This window comes from Hemiscyllium ocellatum, chromosome 6 (genome assembly GCF_020745735.1).
Source record: "Hemiscyllium ocellatum isolate sHemOce1 chromosome 6, sHemOce1.pat.X.cur, whole genome shotgun sequence".
Lineage (NCBI taxonomy): Eukaryota > Metazoa > Chordata > Chondrichthyes > Orectolobiformes > Hemiscylliidae > Hemiscyllium > Hemiscyllium ocellatum.
Window position 1 is genome coordinate 120200404 of NC_083406.1, and position 26465 is coordinate 120226868.

The 26465-nt window shown below is 44.7% G+C and overlaps 1 protein-coding gene across 1 annotated transcript in view; it reads left to right on the forward strand.

Annotated features, from left to right (window-relative positions):
• Positions 1–4231: 4231 nt before the first annotated feature.
• The window catches only part of mogat2 (monoacylglycerol O-acyltransferase 2), a 57989-nt gene continuing 35755 nt past the window's right edge, over positions 4232–26465 (forward strand). The window contains exons 1-2 of the mRNA XM_060826898.1: positions 4232–4325; positions 13532–13710. Of these exons, the coding sequence (XP_060682881.1) occupies positions 4232–4325; positions 13532–13710 (273 nt within the window). The remainder of the gene's footprint in view (positions 4326–13531; positions 13711–26465) is intronic.

Consider the following 26465-nt stretch of genomic DNA (forward strand, 5'->3'; position numbering starts at 1 on the left):
CCAACAACTTGCCCACCACTGACATCAGGCTCACTGGTCTATAGTTCCCTGGCTTGTCCTTACCACCCTTCTTAAACAGTGGCACCAGGTTTTCCAACCTCCGGTCTGCCAGCACCTTAGCTGTGACTATCGATGATACAAATATCTCAGCAAGAGGCCCAGCAATCACTTCTCTATCTTCCCACAGAGTTCTAGCCTGTACCTGATCAGGTCCTGGGGAATTATCCTCCTCTATGCGTTTCAAGACACCTAGCACATCCTCCTCTGTAACATGGACATTTTACAAGATGTCACCATCTATTTCCCTACAGACTATATCTTCCATATCCTTTTCCACAGTAAATACTGATGCAAAATATTCATTTAGTATCTCCCCCATTTTCTGCGGCTCCACACAAAGGCCGCCTTGCTGATCTTTGAGGGCCCTATTCTCTCCCTAGTTACCCTTTTGTCTTAATATAGTTGTAGAAACCCTTTGGATTCTCCTTAATTCTATTTGCCAAAGCTATCTCATGTCCCCTTTTTGCCCTCCTGATTTCCCTCTTAATTATACTCCTACTGCCTTTATACTCTTTCTCGATCTATCCTGTCCATACCTGACATATGCTTCCTTCTTTTTCTTAACCAAACCCTCAATTTCTTTAGTCATCCAGCATTCCCTATACCTACCAGCCATCCCTTTCACCCTGATAAGAATATACTTTCTCTGTGCTGTCATTATCTCATTTCTGAAGGCTTCCCATTTTCCAGCCGTCCCTTTACCTGCGAATGTCTGCTCCCAATCGGCTTTCGAAAGTTCTTGCTTAATAGCGTCAAAATTGGCCCTTCTCCATTTTAGAATTTCAACTTTTAGATCTGGTCTATCCTTTTCCATCATTATTTTAAATCTAATAGAATTATGGTCGCGGGCCCCAAAGTGCTCCCCCACTGACACCTCAGTCACCTGCCCTGCCTTATTTCCCAAGAGTAAGACAAGTTTTGCACATTTTCTAGTAAGTACATCCACATACTGAATCAGAAAATTGTCTTGTACACACTTAACAAATTCCTCTCCATCTAAACACTATGGCAGTCCCAGTCTATGTTTGGAAAGTTAAAATCCCCTACCATAGCCACCCTATTTTTCTTACAGATAGCTGAGATCTCCTTACAAGTTAGTTTCTCAATTTCTCTCTGACTATTAGGGGGTCTATAATACAATCCCAATAAGGTTATCATCCCTGTCTTGTTTCTCATTTCCACCCAAATAAGTTCCCTAGGTGTATTTCCAGGAATATCCTCCCTCAGCACAGCTGTAATGCTATCCCTTATCAAAAATGCCACCCCCCCTCCTCTCTTTCCTCCCTTTCTATCCTTCCTGTAGCACTTGTATCCTGGAACATTAAGCTGCAAGTCCTGCCCATTCCTGAGCCATGTTTCTGTAATTGCTATGATATCCCAGTCCAATGTTCCTAACCATGCCCTGAATTCATCTGCCTTCCCTGTTAGGCCTTTTGCATTGAAATAAATGCAGTTTAATTTATTGTCCTACCTTGTCCCTGCCTGTCCTGACTGTTGACTCACTTCTGTTCTCAACTGTACCAGTCTCAGATCGATCTCTTTCCTCACTATCTCCCTGGGTCCTCCCCCCCCCACCTTACTAGTTTAAATCCTCCTGAGCAGCTCTCGCAAATTTCCACAGCCAGTATATTTCCAATTTAGGTGCAATCCGTCCTTCTTGTACAGGTCACTTCTACCCCAAAAGAGATTCCAATGATCCAAAAATGTGAATCGTTCCCCCATACACCAGCTCCTCAGCCATGCATTCACCTGCTCTATCCTCCTATTCCTGCCCTCACTAGCTCGTAGCATTGGATGTGATCCAGATATTACTACTCTCGAGGACCTCCTTTTTAAATTTCTGCCTAACTCTCTGTAATTTCCTTTCAGAATCTCAACCTTTTCCTTTCCTCTGTCATTGGTTCCAATGTGGACAATGACCTCCTGCTGGCCCCTCTCCCCCGTGAGAACATTCTGCATCCTCTCTGAGACATCCTTGATCCTGGCACCAGGGAAGCAACACACCATTCTGCTTTTTCACTGCTGGTCACAGAAACGTCTATCTGTACCTCGAACTAGAGAATCCCCTAACACAATTGATCTCTTGGAAGCCGACATACCCCTCGTTGCATTAGAGCCAGTCTCAATACCAGAAACTTGGCTGTTCGTGCTATGGTCCTTTGAGAATCCATCGATCCCTACATTTTCCAAAACAGCATACCTGTTTGAAATGGGTATATCCACAAAAGAGCCCTGCCCTAGGTGCCTACCCCTTTTACCCTTCCTGGAGTTAACCCATCTATGTGACTGTATCTGAGACTTTCCCCCCTTCCTATAACTGCTATCCATCACGTACCGTTGCTGTTGCAAATTCCTCATTGCTTCTAACTGTCTCTCCAACTGATCCATTCAATCTGATAAGATTTGCAGCCAGCAGCATTTATGGCAGATATAATCCCCAGTAACCCTTAAACTCTCTTTAAACTCCCACATCCGACAAGAAGTACATTCTCACTCTATTAAAGGCCATTTTTGCTCCTTCACAATCCACAAATCCAGAAAATAACACAGTCTTATTCCTCTACAAACACTGCCCCAGATTAAATGAATAGTTATGGCTTATATTTTAAGTTTAATCAAGAGACATATCTCCAAAAACATATAATCAAGAAAGAACCTACTCTACTCACTACTGCAGATTCTCTGTAGGCCATACTTAAAACAATGATTAACTTATCTGATTCTGTGCTGTGAACATCATCCAACAGTTCCTCCAAGATTTGTTGTGAATTTCACTGTTTATTGATTTTCCCAGATGTACTCCGATGTCCAGCGATACACAAATTCAAACATCAAAGGCAGTAACTGTGCAGATTCTCTCCCTCTCTCTCTCCTGCACTGACCTCACCATTTGCTTCCTTTGTCTGTTCTTCTCCCTTTTAAAACTGCTGTTGTTTTGACTTTTATTTTCCAAAGTTCCAAAACAATGCAACAGCATATAAAACAGTAATTGCTGGTCCTGCAATTTGAGGAAATCACCTCCAGCACCTAAAATACCTAAAAAAAAGCACCCATCATCTCTGCAAGTTAGTTTTTGAACTCTTCCAGCCAAATAATCTCTCTTAGACCCTCATAGGTCTTATCTATTTTTTAAGGCCCGCACTATGACTATGTCTAATTCTTTCAAACTCACAATGTTAAGCTTGACCTGGTTCCTTCTTTATGTTTCTGAACCACTGTCCATACACTTCTGGTACCAATTCATAAGCACTCAAAATAGCCTGCATAACCTCTTCATATTCTCTTAACCCCTCATCTCACAGTGTGGCAAATACCTCACTAGCTCTGCCTACCAGTTTAGTCTGAACTAGCATTACCCATATATCCTCAGACCACTCCATCTAACTAGCCAATTTTTCAAATGCAATAAAGAAGGCTTCAGAAAATCACCTTTATCATCAAAATGTAGCAGTTTTTTCCCATATTTGTATAGACAGCTGCCTCTTTTTTTCATCTCCATCCTGTTATCTTGACTTTGCTGACTAATTTGCAACTTCTGAAGTTCAAATTCTCTCTCTTTTTCTCTCTCTCTTTGTCTTTCTTCTCTCTATCCCTGCTCAGCTAAGACCTTCTCTCTTTCCTTTTCCTCACTCTCTCTCCCTTTCTTTTTCCTCTCGAGGCTGGAATCGATCCTGGGGTCCCTTTGGCTCTGGAAAAGTTCTGAATATTGCTACAATGTCAATGTAATACCTGTATTTAAAAAGGGAGAGAGGTTCCATGTTTGCAAGCTTGTGAGTAGATGTACCCAAAGCCCAATAGAATCCAGTGGTTGAAGGCAGCACACTACCACCTTTCCCAGGGCAATAATTGCTGGTCTAGCCAGCAATACCCGTATCCCAGAAGTGAATAAAGTTTTATGAAGAATGCAGCCATTGGAATGATTAGAATCCATTCCACACTCTGGCATTGATCTTTATCAATGAAGCAAAGTAAACTCTGCCCTTTGACTCCCTCCCCTCCCCCTCTACATAACAATGAAAGACGCTATCTACTGTTGCTCTTTTGCAACAAGTAACAATCCTTGTTTAAAGTGCACATGGTGAAAGAAGACTTTGCACTGTGACCTAACGCAGTCTCACTGATTTCCTTCTGAGATTCTGTGTTTTGAAGGGAACTCCTTGGGGGTGCCAGGATGCTCATCGATTTCGCCCCATTGAGGTTGCCATTGTATCGCCGGGCTCAGACAGCAGCTGTCCTCCAGTGGGTGTTCTCCTTCCTCGCCCTCGGTAAGTGAGTTTTGACTTCCGTAGCCCTCATCCTGCCTTCCCTCTTCCGTTTCATGTTAACTAGACACTTAGTGTATGTAACCTCATGATCTGTCAGTCCAAACTTCTTCATTCATTCCCTGCATTGATGCAAACTCAAAACATAAAACTTACTCCAGGTACACACCGAATTAACAGTGTGACTACAGCCTTAGGTGTGGTATTTGCAAACAAGCCCTGGTTTATTAAATAACTAAACCTTAGTGATATTACACTCTAAGCACTTCACTCTCCATTTATCGGTGAATCGCTGGTTTTGCCAATGCTGCACCGACATATGGCCCTCAGCTTGGGATTATTGCAAATATCTCATTGCCAAATGATAGTCAATAACTTGTAATCTGTTTGCCTCCAGAGAAGAGGTCAGTTATCAGAGGGCATAGATTGAAGTGATTGGTGGAAGGGTCGTAAATCTATGGAATTCTTTACCACCAGAAGGCTAAGTCATTCCTGCTGAGATGGACAGATTATTAATCAGAGAAGGACTCAAGGATTATGGGGAAAAAGCAGGAAAGTAGAGAGCATTTCAGATCAGCCATGATCTCACTGAATGGCAGAGTCACCAACCATTTTAATTCCCCTTCCCACTCCCTTTTCCGACATGACCATCTTTGGCCTCCTCCATTGCCACAATGAACCACACTGCAAATTGGAGGAACAACACCTCACCTTCCACCCGAGTGGCCTACACTCCAGAGGACTCAACATTGACTCAAAACGTTAGCTCTTTTCTCTCCTTACAGATGCTGCCAGACCTGCTGAGATTTTCCAGCATTTTCTCTTTTGGACTCAACATTGAGTTCTCCGATTTCAAATAACCTCTCTTCCCATTCCTTTGAATCCCTTCCCAGCTGATCCACATTCTTTCCACTGCCTCCTGCCACCAACTGGATTTATTCCTCCCATTGACCAACCAGGTCATGCCGTCTACTTGTCTTCACCTATCTCCACTTCACCATCCTACCCCCGCCACCCCCTTTATCTGCAGCTCCCCCCACCCCAAGTCCTGAAGAAGGTTTATACCTGAACTGTCGACTTCGCTACCTCCTGATGCTGCCTGGCCTGCTGTGTTCTTCCAGCTTCCAGCCTATCTAGAGCAGACTCTATGGGCTGATTGGGCTACTTCTGCTCTTATGGTGTTATGGATTAGGGGATATGAGGAAACCTATTTTCATCCAGGAGGCAGTGGGTGTCTGGAACTCATTACCCAGTTTAAGGGTTGAGGGGGAAACCCCAAACTCATTTAAAAGGAACGTGCATCTGCACCTGAAGCACTAAAACCTGCCAGGCTACAGACCAGGGGCTGGAACGTGGGATTACAATGGGTGGCTAGCATAAGCAGCTAGTACAGGCAAGATGGGCTGAATGGCTGCTTTCTGCACCGTAGCTTTTCCACGATTCCATGGGCATTTATGTGGCACCTTTCACATCCTCAGTACATACCAAAGAAGCCAACTTTTTGGAGTAGAGTCATAGCTGTAATTCAAAGAGATTAGACAGTAAATTGGTGCAGAGAAAGCACCCACAAACAGCAATGTGTGAATGCCGAGATATACCATGTCCATGGGTCTGCAGTAAGCTCATGTACCACAGGAAACTTCAGTAGGAGTCAGCCAAGGCCATTCAGGCCCCAAGCCTGTCCTAATACTAAATTAGATCAAAGGCTGATCGGTGCCTCAATCCCATTTTACCCATCTCAGCTCCATGTCCCTTGAGACTGTTTGGTCTCATCAATCTAACAACATCGATTGCATTCAAATAACCTCTGAAAGAACGTCCCAAATCAATTTACAGCAGTGTTTGTTAAGCCATATTTGACAGAGATAGGGCAAATAGGCAGAAACATTTCATCTTTTTAGAGATGTCAATAACTAAGAGACACAGATTTAAAGTAAGAGTCTCGAAAATTTGAAGACAACTTGAGGAAGTAATATTTGACCCAGAGGTTAAAAATCAGGAACTCACTTCAGAAGGCATGGTCTTTGGGGGAATCACACTATTATTAAGAACTATTTAGACAATCACTTGAAATGTCAGAATACATAGAGCTGTGAGCTCAGTGCTGGGATTTGTATAGACAGGTGCTTGAGAACGATATGGACATTCTATGCTGTTACATTCTGTGAAAAAATATCCCCTCCCTCCACCATTGACACTCAGTTGCAGCTTTGTGCACTATCTCCAAAGTCTCACTGCAGATATTCAACAAGGCTCCTCAGACAGCAGCTTCCAAACCCATGACCATTTCCATCTAGGACAAGGACAACAGATACATGGGAACACCACATCCCGCACATTCCCTTCTAAGCACTTACTATCCTGATTTTCAAATATATCGCTCTTCCTTCAGCGTCACTGGATCCTGGAATTCCCTCCCAAGAGCTTTAGAGTCACAGAGTCATAGATGTTTACAGCGTGGAAACAGACCCTTCGGGCCAACTTACTCATGCCGTCCAGTTTTCACAGTTAATCTCTTCCCATTTGCTTGCGTTGGGTCCATTTCCCTGCATTCCTATCCCATCCATATACCTGTCCAAATGTTTCTTAAATGATGAACTTATAGCTGCCTCTACCACTACCTCTGGCAGTCTATTCCAGACACTCACCACACTCTGTGTGAAAGAAAATACTCCTCCGGACTCTTTAGTCTGTCTCCCCTCTCATCTGAAACTTATACCCTCTAGTTTTAAGCTACCTTCCATGTTGGCTATCTACCCTTATACCTGAAATGTTGACTTCTCCACCTCCTGATGCTGCCTGGCTTGCTGTTCTTTTCCAACTTCCTGCTTGTCTACTTTGGTTTCCAGCATCTGCTGTGTTTTTGTCTCTACCTTATCTAAACCTCTCATGATTTCTTACACCTCTCCAGGGGAAAAAAATCCCTGCCTATCCAACCTCTCCTTGTAACTCAAACCTTCCAGTCCAGCTAGCATCCTAGTAAATATTTTCTGCACTCTTTCTAGTTTAATAATATCCTTCTATAGTAGGGCAACCAGAACTGCATGCAGTGCTCCAAGTGTGGTCTCACCAACTTCTTGTCAAGCTGCATCAAGACATCCCAACTCCTATACCCAGTGCTCTGGTCAATGAAAGCCGACAAGCCAAAAGCTTTCTTCACCATCTGTCTGCCTGTGACTCCACTTTTAAGGAGCTACAAACTTCTACTCCTAGACCTCTTTGTTCCATAACATATCTCACGGCTCTATTGTTGACTGTGCCCTGGTTTGACCCACCAAAATGCAACACCTTGCGTTCATCTTAATTAAACTCCATTTGCCATTCCTCAGCCCAATGGTCCAGTTGATCAAGATCTCACTGTATTCCCAGATAACCTTCTTCACTGTCCACTTGATGTGGGGGGGGGAGGGCATTGTAGGGGTACGCACATCGCAAAGGAATACACAACTATCTTTAGCCACAGGTGCCGAGTGGATGATTCATCTTGGCCACCTCCAGTGGTCTCCAGCATCACGGACAGCAGTCTTCAGCTAATTCAATTCACTCCATGTGATATGAGTAAAGGGTTGGAGACACTGGACCATCAGTAAAGTGATGGAAGGTGTCATCAACAGTGCTATCAGGCAGTACCTGCTCAGTAATAACCTGCTCAGTGACAAACCAATCTGGGTTCCGCCAGCACCACTCAACTCCTGATCTCATTATAGCCTCAATTCAAAGAAAAAAGAACATAGAACAATGAAAATTTACAGCCCCAGAACAGGCCCTTCAACCCTTCAAGCCTGTGCTGATCCAAATCCACTGCCTAAACCTGTCACCCAGCTCCTAAGTATCTGTATCCCTCTGCTCCCCATCTACTCAAGTATCTGCCCAGATGCATCTTAAATTAATCTACTGTACCTGCCTCTACCACCTCTGCTGGCAATGCATTCCAGGCACCCACCACCCTCTGTGTGAAGTACTTGCCACGTGTTTCCTCTTAAACCTATAACCTCTCACCTTGAAAGCGTGACCTATTGTTATTGAATCCTTCACCCTGGGAAAAAGCTTATCTCTATCTACCCTGTCTATACCCTTCATGATTTTTGCAAGGTTTGTGAAGGTTTGTAGCTCAGGTTGAGGTTTAGGGTGTAGGTTTGCTCGCTGAGCTGTAGGTTTGATATCCAAATGTTTCATTACCTGGCTAGGTAACATCATCAGTGGCGACCTCCAAGTGAAGCGAAGCTGTTGTCTCCTGCTTTCTATTTATATATTTGTCCTGGATGGGGTTCCTGAAGTTTGTGGTGATGTCATTTCCTGTTCATTTTCTGAGGGGTTGATAGATGGTATCTATATCTATGCGTTTGTTTATGGCGTTGTGGTTGGAGTGCCAGGCCTCTAGGAATTCTCTGGCATGTCTTTGCTCAGCCTGTTCCAGGATAGATGTGTTGCCCCAGTTGAAATGGGGGTTTTTTTTCATCCATGTGTAGGGCTACGAGGGAGAGAGGGTCATGTCTTTTTCTGGCTAGCTGGTGTTCGTGTATCCTGGTGGCTAACTTTCTTCCTGTTTGTCCTACGTAGTGTTTGTGGCAGTCCTTGCATGGAACTTAAAAGACCCAGTACAATCCATGGACAAAACCAAAGTCATCTACAAAATTCCATGCAAGGACTGCCGCAAACACTATGTAGGACAAACAGGAAGAAAGTTAGCCACCAGGATACACGAACACCAGCTAACCACAAAAAGACATGACTCTCTATCTCGTAGCCCTACACATGGATGAAAAAAAACACCATTTCGACTGGGACAACACATCTATCCTGGGACAGGCTAAGCAAAGACATGCCAGAGAATTCCTAGAGGCCTGGCACTCCAACCACAATGCCATAAACAAACGCATAGATATAGATACCATCTATCAACCCCTCAGAAAACGAACAGGAAATGACATCACCACAAACTTCAGGAACCCTATCCAGGACAAACATATAAATAGAAAGCAGGAGACAACAGCTTCGCTTCACTTGGAGGTCGCCACTGATGATGTTACCTCGCCAGGTAATGAAACATCTGGATATCAAACCTACAGCTCAGCGAACAAATCTACACCCTAACCCTTCATTATTTTGTAGATCTCAGTCAGGTCCCCGCTTAATCTCCTTTTTCCAAATGAAAATAATCCTAATCTACTCAACCTCTCTTCATAGCTAGCACCTTCCATACCAGGCAACATCCTCATAGACCTTCTCTGCACCCTCTCCAAAGCGTCCACATCCTTTTGGCAATATGGCAACCAGAACTGTACGCAGCATTCTAAATGCGGCTGAACCAATGTCTTGTACAATTTTAACATGACCTGCCAGCTCTGATACTCAATACCCCGTCCAATGAAGGCAAGCATACCATATGCCTTCTTGAACATTCTATCCACCAGTGCAGCAACCTTCAGGGTACAATGGACCTGCACTCCCAGGTCTCTCTGCCCATCAACTTTTCCCAAGGCTCTTCCATTTACTGTATAATTCGCTCTAGAATTAGACTTCCCAAGATGCATCATCTCAGATTTGCCTGGATTGAACTGCATCACCACTTCTCCGCCCAACTCTCCAGTCTATCTATATCCTCCTGTATTCTCTGACAGTCCCCTATGCTTTCTGCTACTCCACCAACCTTACTGTCATCTGCAAACTTACTGATCATACAAACAGTGCCCTCTTCCAGATCATTTATGTATATTACAAACAACAGTGGCCCCAGCACTGATCCCTGTGGAACACCACTGGTCACCTTTCTCCATTTTGAGAAACTCCCTTCAACTATTACTCTCCGTCTCCTGTTGCTCAACCAGTTCTTTATCCACCCTGCACACCATGTGACTTCACTTTCTCCATTAGTCTACCATGGGGAATCTTACCAAACGCCTTATTAAAGTCCATGTATATGACATCTACAGGCCTTCCTTCATCTATCAACTTGGTCACTTCCTCAAAGAACTCTATTAAGTCCATTCTTTTCCAAATATAAATAGATTTTATCCCTCAGTACCTTCTCCAGCAACTTTTCCACCCCTGACATTGGGCTCACTGGTCTGTAGTTACCCAGAATATCCCTACTACCCTTTTTGTACAAGGGGCAACATGAGCAACCCTCCAGTCCTCCAGCACCTCACCTAGGTTTAAGGATGCTGTCAGGGCCCCAGCTATTTCCTCTCTCACCTCCCTCAGCAACCTGGGATAGATCCCATCCAGTCCTGGGGATTTGTCCACCTTAATAACCTCTAGCCTACCCAACACATCCTACTTATGTCAACGTGATCCAGAGTAATCAAACTTCTATTTCTAATCTCAAGATTCATCATGTTACTCTCCTCAGTGAACACTGATGCAAAGTAATCATTCAGAATCTCACCCATTTTCTTAAGTTCGATACACAGCCTTCCTTCCCTATCCTTTAGTGGGCCAATCATTTCTCTAGTTACCCACTTGCTTCTTATATAAGAATAAAAGGCTTTGGGATTCTCCTTAATTCTGCTCGCTAAAGCTTTTAGCCCACTTGATTCCTTGTTTAAGACTAGTCCTACTCTCTCAATATTTCTCCAGGGCCCATTCTGTTCTTAGCTGCCTAGACCTTAGCTTCCTTTTTCCTCTTGGCTAGTCGTACGATTTCTCCTATCATCCACGGTTCACAAATATTGACTTTCCTATCCTTTGCTTTCAGCGGGACATGCCAATCCTGCACTATCTTTAACCTATCTTTGAAAGCCTCCCACATATCAAATGTGGACTTCACTTCAAATAGCTGTGTCCAATTCACATTTCCCAGCTCCTGCCTACTTTTGATATAATTGGCCTTGGTCCAGTTTAGTACTCTTCCCTGAGGACCACTCTCATCTTTGTCTACAAGTATTCTAAAACTTACACAATTGTGGTCACAGTTCCCAAAGAAAATCCCCCACCGCAACTTCTACCACCTGGCCTGGCTCGTTCCACAACACCAGGTCTAATATGGCCCCTTTCCTCATTGGACTATTGACATACTGCTCGAGAAAACTCTCCTGGACGCTTGTTACAAATTCTACCCCATCCAGACCTCTGACACTAAGTGTATCCCAGTCAACTTTGGGAAAATTAAAGCCTACCATCATCACTGCCTTGTTGTTTCTACATCTGTCCATAATCTGTTAACCTACTTGCTCTTCTACCTCTCTCTCACTATTGGGAGCCCTGTAATACACCACCAACAATGTAACTGCACCCTTCTTATTTCTCAGCTCCACCCATAATGCCTCACTACTCAAGCCCTCCATAGTGTCCTCCATTAGCACAGCTGTGATATCATCCCTGACCAGCAATGCAACCCCCCCCCCCCCACCACCCCCCCCATTTTACTTCCCTCCCTGTCCTGTCTGAAGTGTCTATATCCTGGAATAATTAGTTACCAATCATGCACTTCCTTCAACCAAGTCTTTGTGATTGCAATAACGTCATAGTCTCAGGCACCAATCCAAGCCCTAAGTTCATCTGCCTTGCCTACTATATTCCTTGCATTAAAGTATACGCACTTCACGTTACCGGAACTTTTGCATCCATCTGCTTTCTGCCTACTCTTTTCATATTAATGCTAACTTCACGATTCCTAGTCTTCAGTTTCCACCTCGCTATCTACTTGTCTCCTCTTTTGGTTCCCAGCCCCCTACCACTTTAGTTTAAAACCTCCCCATTCAAACATGGCTCAAAGAGGTGACTTCCAGGGGTGAGGTGAGAGTACAGCTCTTGACATCAAGGCTGCATTCAACCAAGTGTGACATTACAGGGCCCGAGCAAAACCAGAATCGATGTATATCCAGGGGCAAACACCCTACTCTTTGAAGTCATACCTGGCCCATAGGAAGATGGTTGTGGTTGATGGAGGTCAGTCATCTCAGCTCCAGGACATCTCTGCAGGAGTTCCTCAGGGTAGTGTCCTCGGCCCAACCATCTTCAGCTGCTGCATCAATGACCTTCCCTCCATCATAAGGTCAGAAGTGGGGATGTTCACTGACGATTGCAAATGTTCAGCACTATTCATGATTCCTCAGACACTGAAGCAGTCCTTGGTCAAATGCAATAAGATCTGGGCAATATTCAGACAAGTGGCAAGTAACATTTGTGCCTCACAAATACCAGGCAATGACCTTCTCCAATAAGAGACAATCTAGCCATCACCACTTGACATTCAATGGCACTACCATCACTGAATCATTCAACTATCAACATCTTGGGGTTTACCACTGACCAGAAACCCAACTGGACTGATCATATGAAAACTGTGGCCATAACAGCAGTTCAGAGATGAGGAATACTGCGGCCAGTAACTCCCCAAAGCCTGTCCATCATCTACAAGGCCCAAGTCAGGAGTGTGATGGATTACTCCCCACTTGCAGCCCCAACAACACACAAGAAACTTGACAATATCCAGGACAGAGCAACCTGCTTGGTTGACACCAAATATACAAACATCCACTCCCTCCACCACCGACGCTCAGTAGCAGTAGTGTGTACCATCTATAGGATGCACTGAAGAAATTCACCCAAAATCCTCAGACAGCACCTTCCGAACCAATGACCACTTCCATCTAAAAGGACATGGGCAGCAGATACACGGGACACCATCACCGTGCAAGTTTCCCTCCAAGCCCCTCATCATCCTGACTTGGAAATATATTGCTGTTCCTTCAGTGTCGCTGGGTCAAAATCCTGAAAATCTCTCCCTAACAACATCGTGGGTCTACCCAAAGCACATGGACTGCAGTGGTTCAAGAAGCAGCTCATCATCACCTTCTCAAGGGGCAACTAGGGATGAACGATAATTGCCTGTCCAGCTAGTAACACCCACATCCCATGAATACACACCTCTCTGAACCGCACTGTAAGTATTCCTTAAGTTCTGTTCAGAACAAAAGTGAAGATTTTAATCAGGAGCAACTACCTTCAAGCTCAGGTGATGTGGCCAACAAACCCTTGAGTGTGACCTGAAGCTGGAGCTTCTGAATTAGTGTCAGAGATCCATTGAGCTACAAGACCCCCATGTTGCTGAAGGTTCTCTCTCAATACTGTCACCAACATGTCTAGAAAAACCTTACCACCCACCTACGGCCTCCATTGATTACAATTTACTTGCTCCTGGGATTGATTTCTGGGGAGTGTTTTGCCGGTGAGTTACAGTCAGGGTTTCTTTCCTCATTCCACAGCTCAGTGCTGCATTGCCCTCTTTGTCTTCCTCCTCTTCACCCGTTTGTGGTTTGTGTCTGTGCTCTACGCAACATGGTGGTACTGGGATCGCAACACGCCTTATCGAGGAGGCCGGAGCTTTCGCTTCCTCCGGAGGTTGAGGTTGTGGAACTACTTTCGGGACTACTTTCCAATTCATGTAAGTATCATTGATTCTAGCCATGTTGTGTCTTTTTTTCTCTGTTTTCCATGGCTAAGAGTTATCATATTCAAGCTGTATTATCCCACTGGGAAAACAGTGTGATAATTTAATACATTTTTGGTTGGGTCCCAGCTGAAGCATTCATCATTATCAACATCATCATTATCATCAGCAGTCCCTCACAGACAAGGATGGACTCTCTCCCACTCCCAATGAGACTGTAGGTAGCTGTACAGACCAATGCTGCTACCACAGACTCTGTCAGACTTAGGACAGGTGATGGTCACAGGGAGGGGTAGATGGGGCGTTGATTTTGGAGCGTGCTTCTTCCGTTGTTTCCCCCCAGCTTCTGCTTTTTCCCAACGGCAAGTCTCGAGGTGCTACATGTCTTCCTTAATGCTCCTCCTCCACTTTGGACGGCCTGGGCCCAGTAATTCCCAGGTGGGAATGTTAACTTCCCCAGTGAGGCCTTGAGGGTATCCCTGAAGCACTTCGTCTGTCCCACCTGGGGCTCACCTGCCGTTTCGGAGCTGGGAGGAGAGCACCTGCTTGGGTCGGTCATGGGGACAACGTGCCCAGCCCATCACAGCCACTCGCGAGTGGGGGTCAATGCCTCAATGTTGGGGATGTTGGCCCGGTGGAGGACACTGGTATTGGTGCGTCTGTCTTCCCAGGAGATTCACAGGGATTGCACAGGCAGCATTGGTGGGACTGCTCAAGCGCCTTGAGGTGTCTGCTATGGATAGTCAACATCTCAGAGCCACAGAGCAGGGCAGGAACCACCACAGCTCTGTGTACCATGAGCTTGTTGTTGGATCTGATGTTGTTGTCCTTGTACAGCCTTCTCCTCAGGCGGCCGACCTTACACACGCCTTCAACACCATCTGCCGGGAAGTACTCTGCAGCATCCTTTTCTGATTTAAAGTGTTACAGCCAACTCTGGATGCCCTCTTTTGGGAAAGATAGGAATGTGTTTGAAGTGTAGAGGTGATTTGCTGAAATGTACCAGGGAAAGACTGAAGAAGTTGGGATTGTTCTGCTGAGAGAAAAGAATGATCAAGGGGAGATTTGTTAGCCATTGTAACCTGATAAATATTTCAAGTCCAGAATTTATTTGCACTTGGGTAAAGTACATGGGAGTGTTCTCTGAAAACAAAAGGACAGATCTGAGTCCTGCATTCTCCTGGAGCTTGGAGAGCCTAAAGTATAGTCCACAGCATTCACGGAATCCCAGATAACTTCCAAAGGAATCAACACTCTTGCTTTCTGCAGTATAAATTGTTGTGATTGTTTTGGAACAACAATCAACAGAATTTACATTGCCTTTTAATCCTAGGTTTTATTGAATTCAAACTTCAAACTTGTGGTTGGATTTGATCCTGTACCTCCATCTGGATACCAGTAACCAGACCAGTAACATTACCATTACTCCACCATGTCCCCTTGGTCCATTACCAATACCTCTGGTGCATTATTCCTGTAATAAAACCATCATGCTACCAAATCCACAGGGACTCTTGGTAGAGGGACACCTAACTGTTCGAGGAAAAAGTGAGGTCTGCAGATGCTGGAGATCAGAGCTGAAAATGTGTTGCTGGTTAAAGCGCAGCAGGTCAGGCAGCATCCAAGGAACAGGAAATTCGGCGTTTCGGGCATAAGCCCTTCAGGTTGAATTTCCTGTTCCTTGGATGCTGCCTGACCTGCTGCGCTTTAACCAGCAACACATTTTCAGCAGCGGACACCTAACTGTATCTAACATATTGTTCATCAAAACCCAGTCTGTCAAACATAGAAACATTAATAAAAAAACAATGAGTTCCTTTTCTCTGGAAATAAAAGTTGAAAACTCTTAGAGGTTTTCAAAATCATGAGTGGGCTGGATAGGACCACAAACATCTAATTTCTCCACCACGGACACCCAGTAGCAGCAGTCTACCTTCCACAAGATGCACTGCAGAAATTCAACAAAGATCCTTAGACAACACCTTCCAAACCCACGACCACTTCCATCTAGAAGGATAAGGGCAGCAGATACATGGGAACACCATGTCCTGCAAGTTCCCCTCCAAGTCACCCACCATCCTGACAGGAAAATATATCACCGTTCCTTCAATGTGTCACTGGGTCACAATCCTGGAATTCCCCTCCCTAACAACATTGCGGGTCAACCCACAGCAGGTGGACTGCCCCGGTTTAAGAAGGCGGCTTGCCCCCATCTTCTCAAGAGACAACTAGGGACGGGCAATAAATGCTCACCCAGCTAGCGCCGCTGGCATAACACAATTTAATACATTTTTTTAAAAAATGGTAGGGAGAAGCTATTCCCACTTGTAAAAGGAACAAGAATGAGAGGGCACAGAGTTAAAGTGATGTGCATACAAAGCAAGGACCATGTGAAAAGAAAGTTTTTCCGCATGAGTGGTTAAGGTCTGGAATGCACTGCCTGGAAATGTGGTGGAAACAGGTTCAACTGAGGTATTCAAGAGGGGCTTTGGATGGTTATTTGTTTTGAAATGGTGTGGAGGGATATGAGGAATAGGCAGGAAATTGGCTCTAGATAATAGAACCAGTGCAGATACAATGGGCTGAATGGCCTCCTTCTGTGTCACAACAATTCCGTGATTATTGGATCAAAGTCTAATTAAGAACATCTTTATTTATTTGAGAAGTATTTAGCTGAGCAGTTGAAATGCCATGGGCCAAAGGCTATGGATCAGGTGCTAGAAAATGGGATTAGACTACATGAATACTTGATGCCAGGTGCGGAGGGGATGGACCCTTTAAAAACATGGAAAACCATCAGCTTCAGATGGATGTCACCTGACCCCTAGTGGTACCATCTGCATAGTGCAAGTAGATTCTCAGTCAACATCATCCCCACTGTTTTTTTGTAAGATTAGATTACTTACAGTGTGAAAACAGGCCCTTCAGCCCAACAAGTCCACACTGACCCTCTGATGAGCAACCCACCCAGACCCATTCCCCTACACCTAACACTACGAGCAATTTATAATGGCCAATTCACCTAACCTGCACATCTTTGGACTGTGGGAGGAAACCGGAGCACTCGAAGGAAACCAAAGCAGAGAATGTGCAAACTCCACACAGACAGTTGCCTGAGGCAGGGAATTGAACCCAGGTCTCTAGCGCTGTGAGGCAACAGTGCTAACCACTGTGCCACCATGCTTTTTATTCCCTGTAATGCCTAGATCGAGCAATATTAAGGCAGGCAGAATTTTCAAGGAGACAGTGTTCAAGGAAATCATACTTTCAGAAATTAAACTCTCTTGACTAATCCAACACACCCCAGCTAGCCTGTCCATAAAGACTCTCACAAATGTTAATAGATGCACCGTAGAAAACATTCTATCTGTATGTATCATGGCTTGGTCTGACAACTACTCTGCCCAGGACCATAAGAAACTATGGGGAGTTGTGAACACAGCCTAGTCAATCACATAAGCCAACCTCCCATCCATGGACTCCATCTACACTTGCCCCTGCCTCGGGAAAGCAGCCAACATCATCAAAGACCCCTCCCACCCTGATAATAGTCTCTTCCACCCTCTTTCAATGGGCAGAGGATACAAAAGCTTAAACACTCGTACCAATAGATTCAAGAACAGCTACTTCCCTGCTGTTATTAGATGTGTGAATAGACATCTCAAATTTTGGGATGGCACAGTGCCTAGCACTGTTGCCTTGCAGTGCCAGGGACCCAGGTTTGATTTCATCTTTGGGCGACTGTGTGGAGTTTGCACATTCTCTCTGTGTCTGCGTGGGTTTCCTCCAACAGCCCAAAGATGTGTGGGTCAGGTGAATTGGCCATGCTAAATTGCCCATAGGGAGTAGGTGAATGAGTCTGGGTGGATTACTCTTCAGAGGGTTGGTGTGGACTTGTTGGGCCGAAAGGCCTGTTTCCACACTGTAGTGAATCTAATTTAATCTTTCAATTTAATATTGATCTCTGTGCACCTTCTCTACAGCCGTAACATTGTATTCCTTGCTCTGTTCTATTACACAAATGCATTTTGTATCCATGATCTGCCTGTACAGCACTCAAAACAAAACTTTTCACTGTACCTAGGTACACGGGACAATAACAAATCAAATCAAATCTGCTAATGCCCCGCATTCTACTCTCTGGAAGCTGGAGGTTGCCAGTAACATTACTAACTATATATTAACTCCAAGACTTATTTCCTGTGCTCACTGATCTACACTGGCTCCTGATCAACCAGTTACTTGATTTTAAAATTCTCATCTGTTTTCAAATCTCCTTATGGCCTCAGTCCCTTTCAATCTCTGACATCTCCTCCAGCTCCACAATGTCCCCAGATATCTCAAATTCCGACCACCTGGGAATGTCTACCTTTAATTGCTCCACTTTTGGTTGCTGTACCTTCAATTGCCTGGGCACTAAGTTCTGGAAGTACCTCTAGACAGATCATCAGCTCCTTATCTCTCTCCACCATTGAGGGTCCTCCCTAAAATCAATTGGTGCCACACTTAATTGTTTACTTCTTAAAAATTAGCAGGATGTGGGTAATCCTGTACTGGCTGCCCTGCAAATGTAGGAAAACAATAAGATGGTGCAGTGCAGTAGGAGGCCATTCAGCTGACTGAGTCTGAGAGAGTGCAGTGGAGGTTCATTACACTGACAGCAGGAATAGTAGGACTGTCTTATGAGGAGAGATTGGTTTGGTTATGGGGAGAGGTTGGATAGGCAGGGACTGTTTTTACTAGAATGTCAGAGGTTGAGAGGTTAGCTTATAGAGGTTTATAAAATCATGAGAAGTATAGATAAGCAGGTGTCTTTCCTCTAGCTTTCCCCACCTTTTCCTCATTTTCGTTGATGACTGCATCGACACCACCTCGTGCTCTCTCAAGGACATTGAACAGTTCATCAACTTCACCAACACATTCCACCCCAACCTCAAGTTCACCTGGACCATCTTGGACACCTCCCTCCCCTTCCTGGACCCTTCCATCTCCATCAATGGTGACAGACTCCACACAGACATCTTCCTCAAACCCACCAACTCCCACAGCTACCTGGACTACATTGTCTCCCACCCTGCCTCCTGTAAAATGTTATCCTTTATTCCTAATTCCTCAGCTTCTGCTGCATCTGTGCTCAGGAGGGCCAGTTCCACCAAAGAACACACCAAATGGCCTCCTTCTTCAAAGACTGCAATTTCCCCTCCCACTCAGTTGATGATGTCCTCCAGCACATCTCATCCACTTGCCCACCTCTATCCTCAAACCTCACCCCTCCAATCACAACAAGGACAGAATCCCCCTGATCCTCATCTTCCATCCCACCAACCTCCGTATACATTGCATCATCCTCTGCCATTTCCGCCACCTACAAATGGACCCCACCACCAGAGACATATTTCCCTCCCCACCCCTATAAGCATTCCATAAAGACCATTCTCTCCTCGACTCCCTTGTCAGGTCTATGCTCTCCCACCAACCCACCATCCCCTTCCGGCATCTTCCCCTGCCTCTGCAGGAATTGCAAAACTCCCTCACCTCCGTCCAAGGCCCCAAAGAAGCCTTCCATGTCCATCAGAGCTTTACCTGCACTTCTACATGTCATTTGCTGTATCTGATTCCCCCAACGTGGTCTCCTCTACATTGGGGAGACAGGGCACCTACTTGCAGAATGCTTCAGAGAACATCTGTGGGACACCCGCACCAACCAAACCCATCGCCCCGTTGCCGAACGCTTCAACTCCCTCTCCCACTCCGCCAAGCACATGCAGGTCCTGGGTGTCTGCCATCGACAAACCCTTACCACATGACGCCTTGATGAAGAACGCCTCATATTCCACTTTGGGACCCTCCAACACACAGCATCAATGTGGATTTCACCAGTTTCCTCATTTCCCCTCCCCCCACTTTATCCCAGATCCAACCTTCCAACTCAGCATCACCCTCTTGACTTGTCCATCTTCCTTCCCATCTATCAGTTCCGCCCTCCTCTCTGACCTATCACTATCACCCCCATCCACCTATCACACACTCAGCTACCTTCCCTCCCAGTCTCACTCCCCTCACATTTATCTCACCACCCCCTCGGCTCACAAGTCCTGATGAAGGGCTTTTGCCCAAAGCGTCAATTCTCCTGCTCCTCGGATGCTGCCTGACCTGCTGTGCTTGTCCAGCACCACACTCTCAACTCTAATCTCCAGCATCCGCAGTCCCCACTTTCTTCTCGTTGATTGGAAGGGGAGCCAACGGGGTCAATGGTGGAGCAGCAATGGTCAGAGTTTCTGGGGGTAATTCAGGAGGCACAGCAAAAATTCATCTCAAGGAAGGAAAAGAAGCAAAGGAGAGGATGGGGCAACTGTAGCTGACAACAAAAGTTACAATGGCATAAAAGCAATAGAAAGATCAATGTGGTGAAGATGAATGGGAAGCCTGAGGACTGGGAATCCTTGAACAACCAGCAGAAGGCAGCTAAGCAAGGCAATAAAGGGGAGAAGATATAATATGAGAGTTCGTAATACAAAAGAAAATTGAAAGATTTATTTTAGACATATGCAAGTTAAGAGAGCTACAAAAGTGGACATTGGACTGCTGGAAAGTGAAAAAGAGTTAATGAAGAACAACAAAATAGTGTTGTTAGAACTTTGCATCAGTTTTCACAGTGAATGATACCAGCAGCATACCACAGTCATCGAAACCTTACAGTGTGGAAGCAGGCCATTCAGCCCATCAAATCCACACCAGCCCTCCAAAAAGCAGCCCACCCAAACCCAACCCCTACCCTATCCCTGTAACCCTGAAGGTGAGGGACATCATCAAATATTTTAGTAAAGTCCATGCCACCTTACCGTTGTGTTCGATTGTTCTGGTTTTGATTATGAGTTTGATAAATGATCTAAACTTTCTGGTACTTGATTGGTTAGATTGGGTATGAACTCCGAGCAAAGTGAACAGACACTGTAGAAGCTACAAGAAGCAGGGCTGTAGTCAATGATGCAGATGTTTTGTGATTGCAGGAAAATGTTCAAACTTTTGTCAATAAAGTTGTGGCACATTTTGTCATAGTTATGTATGTATATTCACCAGTGTAATCTGTAGATTATAAAGCACCAATGCCATGCAATTTCTCCTGATTTTGGAACCTCTGTCAGAATGGGAAAATTGCAGCTTTTAATAAATATTTAACTTATGTTCCTAAATCAATCTGCTCAGAAATGTTATTGCACATTTTTGTAGCAGGTGGGACATTGAGCCCTGGCCTCCTGGTCCAGGGATAGGGACACTACATCTGCACCATGTGGACAGCACTGATGAGGATCAACTAGGCGAGAGTGAGGACTGCAGATGCTGGAGATTAGAATCAAGAGTGTGGTGCTGGAAAAGCCCAGCAGATCAGGCAGCATCCGAGGAACAGGAGAATCGATGTTTCAGGCATAAGTCCTTCATCAGGAATCTTGATGAAGGGTTTTTTGCCCGAAATGTTGATTTTCCTGCTCCTCGGATGCTGCCTGACCTGCTGTGCTTTTCCAGCACCACACTCTCAACATCACTGGTGAGGCCAGCACAGATTGCCCATAGGACACTTAAGCGCCAAATGACATTGCTGGTGGTCTGGAGTCACATATAGGTCAGATTGGGTACGGAAGGCAGATTTCCTCCGTGGAGGCATTAGTGAACCAGATGGGTTTTTTTTCCAGCAATTGTTACATAATCTCCATTTAGCCAGCTCTCTATTCTATTCCATGTTTCCATTCTCCAATCCAAATCTCACCATGATGGAGTTGTATAAGATGATGAGGGACATGGATAGGGTGAATAGAAAGCAGCTGTTTCCCTTATTTGAAGGATAAATAATGAGGTGGAATAATTATAAGGTGAAAACCAGGAGGTTTAGAGGGGATTTGAGAAGAAACATTTTGACGTAGATGGTGATGGGAGTCTGGAATGCACTGCCTGGGAGGGTAGTTGAGACAGGAAACCTCACAACCTTTGAAAGGTACTCAGATGAGCACTTGAAATATCCTAACATTGAAAGCTATGGGCCTAGGGTTGGGTGGCTCAGTTGTTAGCATTACTGTCTCACAGCACAAGGGTCCCATGTTCAATCCTGGCCTTGGTAGACTGCCTGTATGGAACTTGCACCTTCCCCCTTTGTCTGCATGATTGTGGTCCAGTTTCTTCCCACAGTCCAAAGATGTGTAGGTTAGATGGAATGGCCCTAGACAATGCAGGGATTGGTGCATCTGAGTGGGATGCTCTTTGGAGATTCAGTGTGGACTGAATGGTCTGCTCCCTACTGTAAGGGTTCTATGAAAGTGGGGCTAGCGTAGATTTTGAGTAGGCTCTTTTGTCTGTGCGGACTCAATAGGTTGAAGTGCCTGCCCTGTACTCTATGATTTTGTGAGCAGACACAAGGCAACTGAGGTTGGATAAATGGGTTAAAAGAGAAAGGCAATATCAATTTCCGTTTCTCTCTGTGGTCCTTTCAATAAACAAAAACGATTTGCAATGACCTTGCATCCCTAGGTCTCTTGTTTACTTAGATTGTCTTTACAAGGCTCCCTTCTGAATCTGTTTGGGGGAAGGGTTGAGTGATCTCATTGCGCTCTGGCAAAGATCAAGGATCTGAAAACAAAATAATTTAACTATCGATATGTAAACTAAACAAATGCACATTCAGGCCAGAGATGGGTAGCCACTGAAAATTGAGGGATATAACGTGATGTGTGTGTCCACATTAAAGGTACACACACACAATTACAAAGGAAAAGCTTTTCACAAAACAAAGTGAATAACTAACAAATACAGATAGCAGCATCACAGTACTGGAATATATAACACAGAGCAGTACAGCACAGGAGTAGGCCCTTCAGCCCACCATGCCTGTGCTGACCATGATGCCATTCCTAACTAATCCCATCTCCTGCACATGGTCCTTATCTCCCTCTTCCTGCCTATTCATGAATGTGTCTAAATGCCTCTTCAACATTGCTATCATATCTGCTTCAACCACCTCCCCTGGCATCACATTCCAGGTACTGACTCTCTGTGTAAAAAACTTTCCTCATCATCTCCATTAAACATTTCCCGTCTTACCTATGCCCCCTAGTATTTGATAATTGCACCTTGGGAAAAAGACTCCAACTATCCACCCTAATCATACGGCCCATAGTTTTACATATTTCTATCAGGTTCTATCCATGCTCTCAGATGAATGTAAATAAAAATTCCGTCAAATTGTTTTAAAGGGGCTGTTCCGCTGAGTGATATAAACGAGAAAAGTAAGCTAACTTTTAAGCTTACAGGAATGATCATATGGCCATTAAAGTGCTTACTGGTTTTTCCTTTGTTCATTCATTGGATGTGGACATTTATTTAGGAAGCATTTATTACTCAAATGGCAGTTAAGAATCAACCACATTGCTGTGGGTCTGGAGTCACATGTAGGCCAGATCAGGTAAGGATGGCAGATTCCTTCCCTAAACAGATATGAGTGAACCAAATGGGTTTTGCCTGACAATTGCTTCAGGGTCACCATTAGACTCTTAATTCCAGGTTTTGTTTTTTTTTGTTGACTTCAAATTCCACCATCTGCCATGGTGGGTTTCAAACAAAGTACCGTTGTGTCTCTGGATTAACACCCAGTGATAATGTCACTAGGCCATCACCTCCTACCATCACCTACAAGGAGATTAAAACTAATAACTAAATATTCGAGGTATATGACTTCACTAAAGGAAGGGCAGGAATGAAAGTGTGGAGGAAGGGGGTGCAGCATTGGTGACAGGGGGTGGAATAAATACAAAAATAAGGAATGATCTTGAATTGGAAGAATGTGGAGTCAGTATAGTGGAGATAAGATATGTAAGGTGTAAGAAGTAATCTGTAGGCCCCTACCAGTAGGTATGTGGTGGGATAGAAAATAAATCAGGAGATAATGAGGACATGTAACAAAGACAGTACATTAACCATGTGTAACTTTAATCTTCATGTAAATTGGATTAGTTACAATGGCAGACTTGGCCATGAGGAATAATTCAAAGTGTTTCCTGGAATAGTACATATGGATTTAACCAGGGATCACAGCTGCAAATGTGTTGCTGGTCAAAGCACAGCAGGCCAGGCAGCATCTCAGGAATAGAGAATTCGACGTTTCGAGCATAAGCCCTTCATCAGGAATCAACCAGGGATCAGACTATTTTGAATCTGGTGATGTGTAATGAGGCAGGTTTAATTGATGATGTCAGAGTAAAAGATCTCTTAGGAAACAGTGACCATAACATGCTATGACTCAGTTGAGAGTCATAGAGCCTTAAGCATGGAAACAGACCCTCTGGTCCAACCAGTCCATGTCGTACTTAATTCCAAACTAAAATAGCTCCACCTGCCTGCCATTGTCCCATATCCCTCCAAACCTTTCCTATTCATGTACTTCGGAGAAAGTGAGGACTCCTTATACATCGTATCATCCGTCGTCATTTCTGCCACCTCCAAACAGACCCCACCACCAAGGATATATTTCCCTCCCCACCCCTATCAGCATTCCGAAAAGACTACTCCCTCCGTGACTCCCTCGTCAGGTCCACACACCCCTCCAACCCAACCTCCATTCCCGGTACCTTCCCCTGCAACCGCAAGAAATGCAAAACTTGCGACCACACCTCCCCCCTTACTTCCCTCCAAGACCCCAAGGGATCCTTCCATATCCGCCACAAATTCACCTGCACCTCCCCACGCATCATTTACTGCATCTGCTGCACCTAATGTGTCCTCCTCTATATTGGGGAGACAGGCCGCCTAATTGCAACACCCGGACCAACCATCCCAACCATCCCGTGGCTCAACACTTCAACTCCCCCTCCCACTCCACCAAGGACATGCAAGTCCTTGGACTCCTCCATCGCCAGACTATAGCAACACGCTGGCTGGAGGAAGAGCGCCTCCTCTTCCGCCTAGGAACCCTCCAACCACACTGGATGAATGTAGATTTCTCCAGTTTCCTCATTTCCCCTCCCCCACCTTGTCTCAGTCCCAACCCTTGAACTTAGCACCACCTTCCTAACCTGCAATCTTCTTCCTGACCTCTCCGCCCCCACCCCCACTCCAGCCTATCACCTCACCTTATCACCCTCACCTTAACCTCCTTCCACCTATCGCATCTCCAATGCCCCTCCCCCAAGTCCCTCCTCCCTACTTTTTATCTTAGCCTGCTTGGCACACTTTCCTCATTCCTGAAGAAGGGCTTGTGCCCGAAACATCGATTCTCCTGCTCCTTGGATGCTGCCTGACCTGCTGCGCTTTTCCAGCAACACATTTTTGGCTATTCATGTACTTAGCCAAATGTATTTTAAATGTTGTAATTGTACCCGCATCCACCCACTTCCTCAGGAATTTCATTCCAAACGCAAACCACCCTCTGTGTAAAAAACATGCCTCTCATGTCTTTTTTCAAATCACTCTCTTCTCACCTTCAAAGTGTGCCCCCCGTCTTGAATATTCCCATCCTAGGGAGAACTAGCATTAACTCTATCTGTATCCCTCATTATTTTATAAACTTCTCTGAGATCACTTTCAACCTTCAATGCTCCAGCGAAAAAAATGCCCCAGTCTATCCGGCCTTTCGTTATAACTCAAAGCTTCCATACCCAGCAACATCCTGGCAAATCCCTTCTGAACCCTTCTCCAGCTTAATAATATCCTTCCTATAACTGGGCGACCAGAACTGGACACAGTATTCTAGAAGAGACCTCACCAATGTCCTGTACAACCTCAGCATAATGTCCCGACTCCTATACTCAAAGGACTGAGCAATGAAGGCAAGCGTATCAACTTGAAACAACTGTGCTAAGCTTAAATCAGGGTAATTAATTAGTTGGAGTGACTGAGGAACATGATTGAAGAAAATTTGCAGATATTTAAGAAATAGTTCATGGCTCACAGCTAAGACATATTCCAGCGAGGAAGAAGAATTTTAGGAAAGACATAAGCTAACCATGGTTATCAGGGAAGTTAAAGTTAGCATCAAATTGAAAATAAAATATGTGGCAAAGATCAGCGAATTCGGAAAGTTTTAAAACCCAACAAAAGATGACCAAAATGATAATAAAAAGGAAGAAGATAAATTCTGATGGTGAACTTGAAAATGATATTAAGTGGGACAGTAAGAGTTTCTTTAAATATATAAAAAGGAAGAGTGAAGTCAAAATAAACATAGACCCCTGACAGAATGAGACTGGGCAATTAAAATTAGGAAACCAGGAGTTGAATAAATGCTTTACAGCAGTCTTCACAGTAGAATACATTAATTGAATTCCAAAACTGCTAGATAGTCAAGAGACAAAAGGAGGTGAGTGCATAGATGCAAAATCTATCATTCAGGAAGTGTTACTCGAGAAACTCATGGGGCTAACAACTGATAGTCCCCTGGACCAGATGGAATGATTCCTAGGATATTGAAGTAACTTCAGAGATAGTGGATGCACTGGTAATAATCTTTCAAGAATTTTTAGATTGTGGAAAATTCTCAGAGGATTAGAAACCTGCAAATTTACCATTTCTATTTAAAAAGAGAAGGAGACAAAACAACAGGTAAGTTTAGGCCAGTTGGCTTCATGTCCATTACTGGCAAAATAGTAGGGCCCATTATAATTAGCGGAGCATTTAAAAATACATAATATGATCATGCAGAGTCAAGTCATTTCAAGAGGGCTGGAATACAAGAGCAGAAATGCACAGCTGAGGCTGCATAAGGCTGT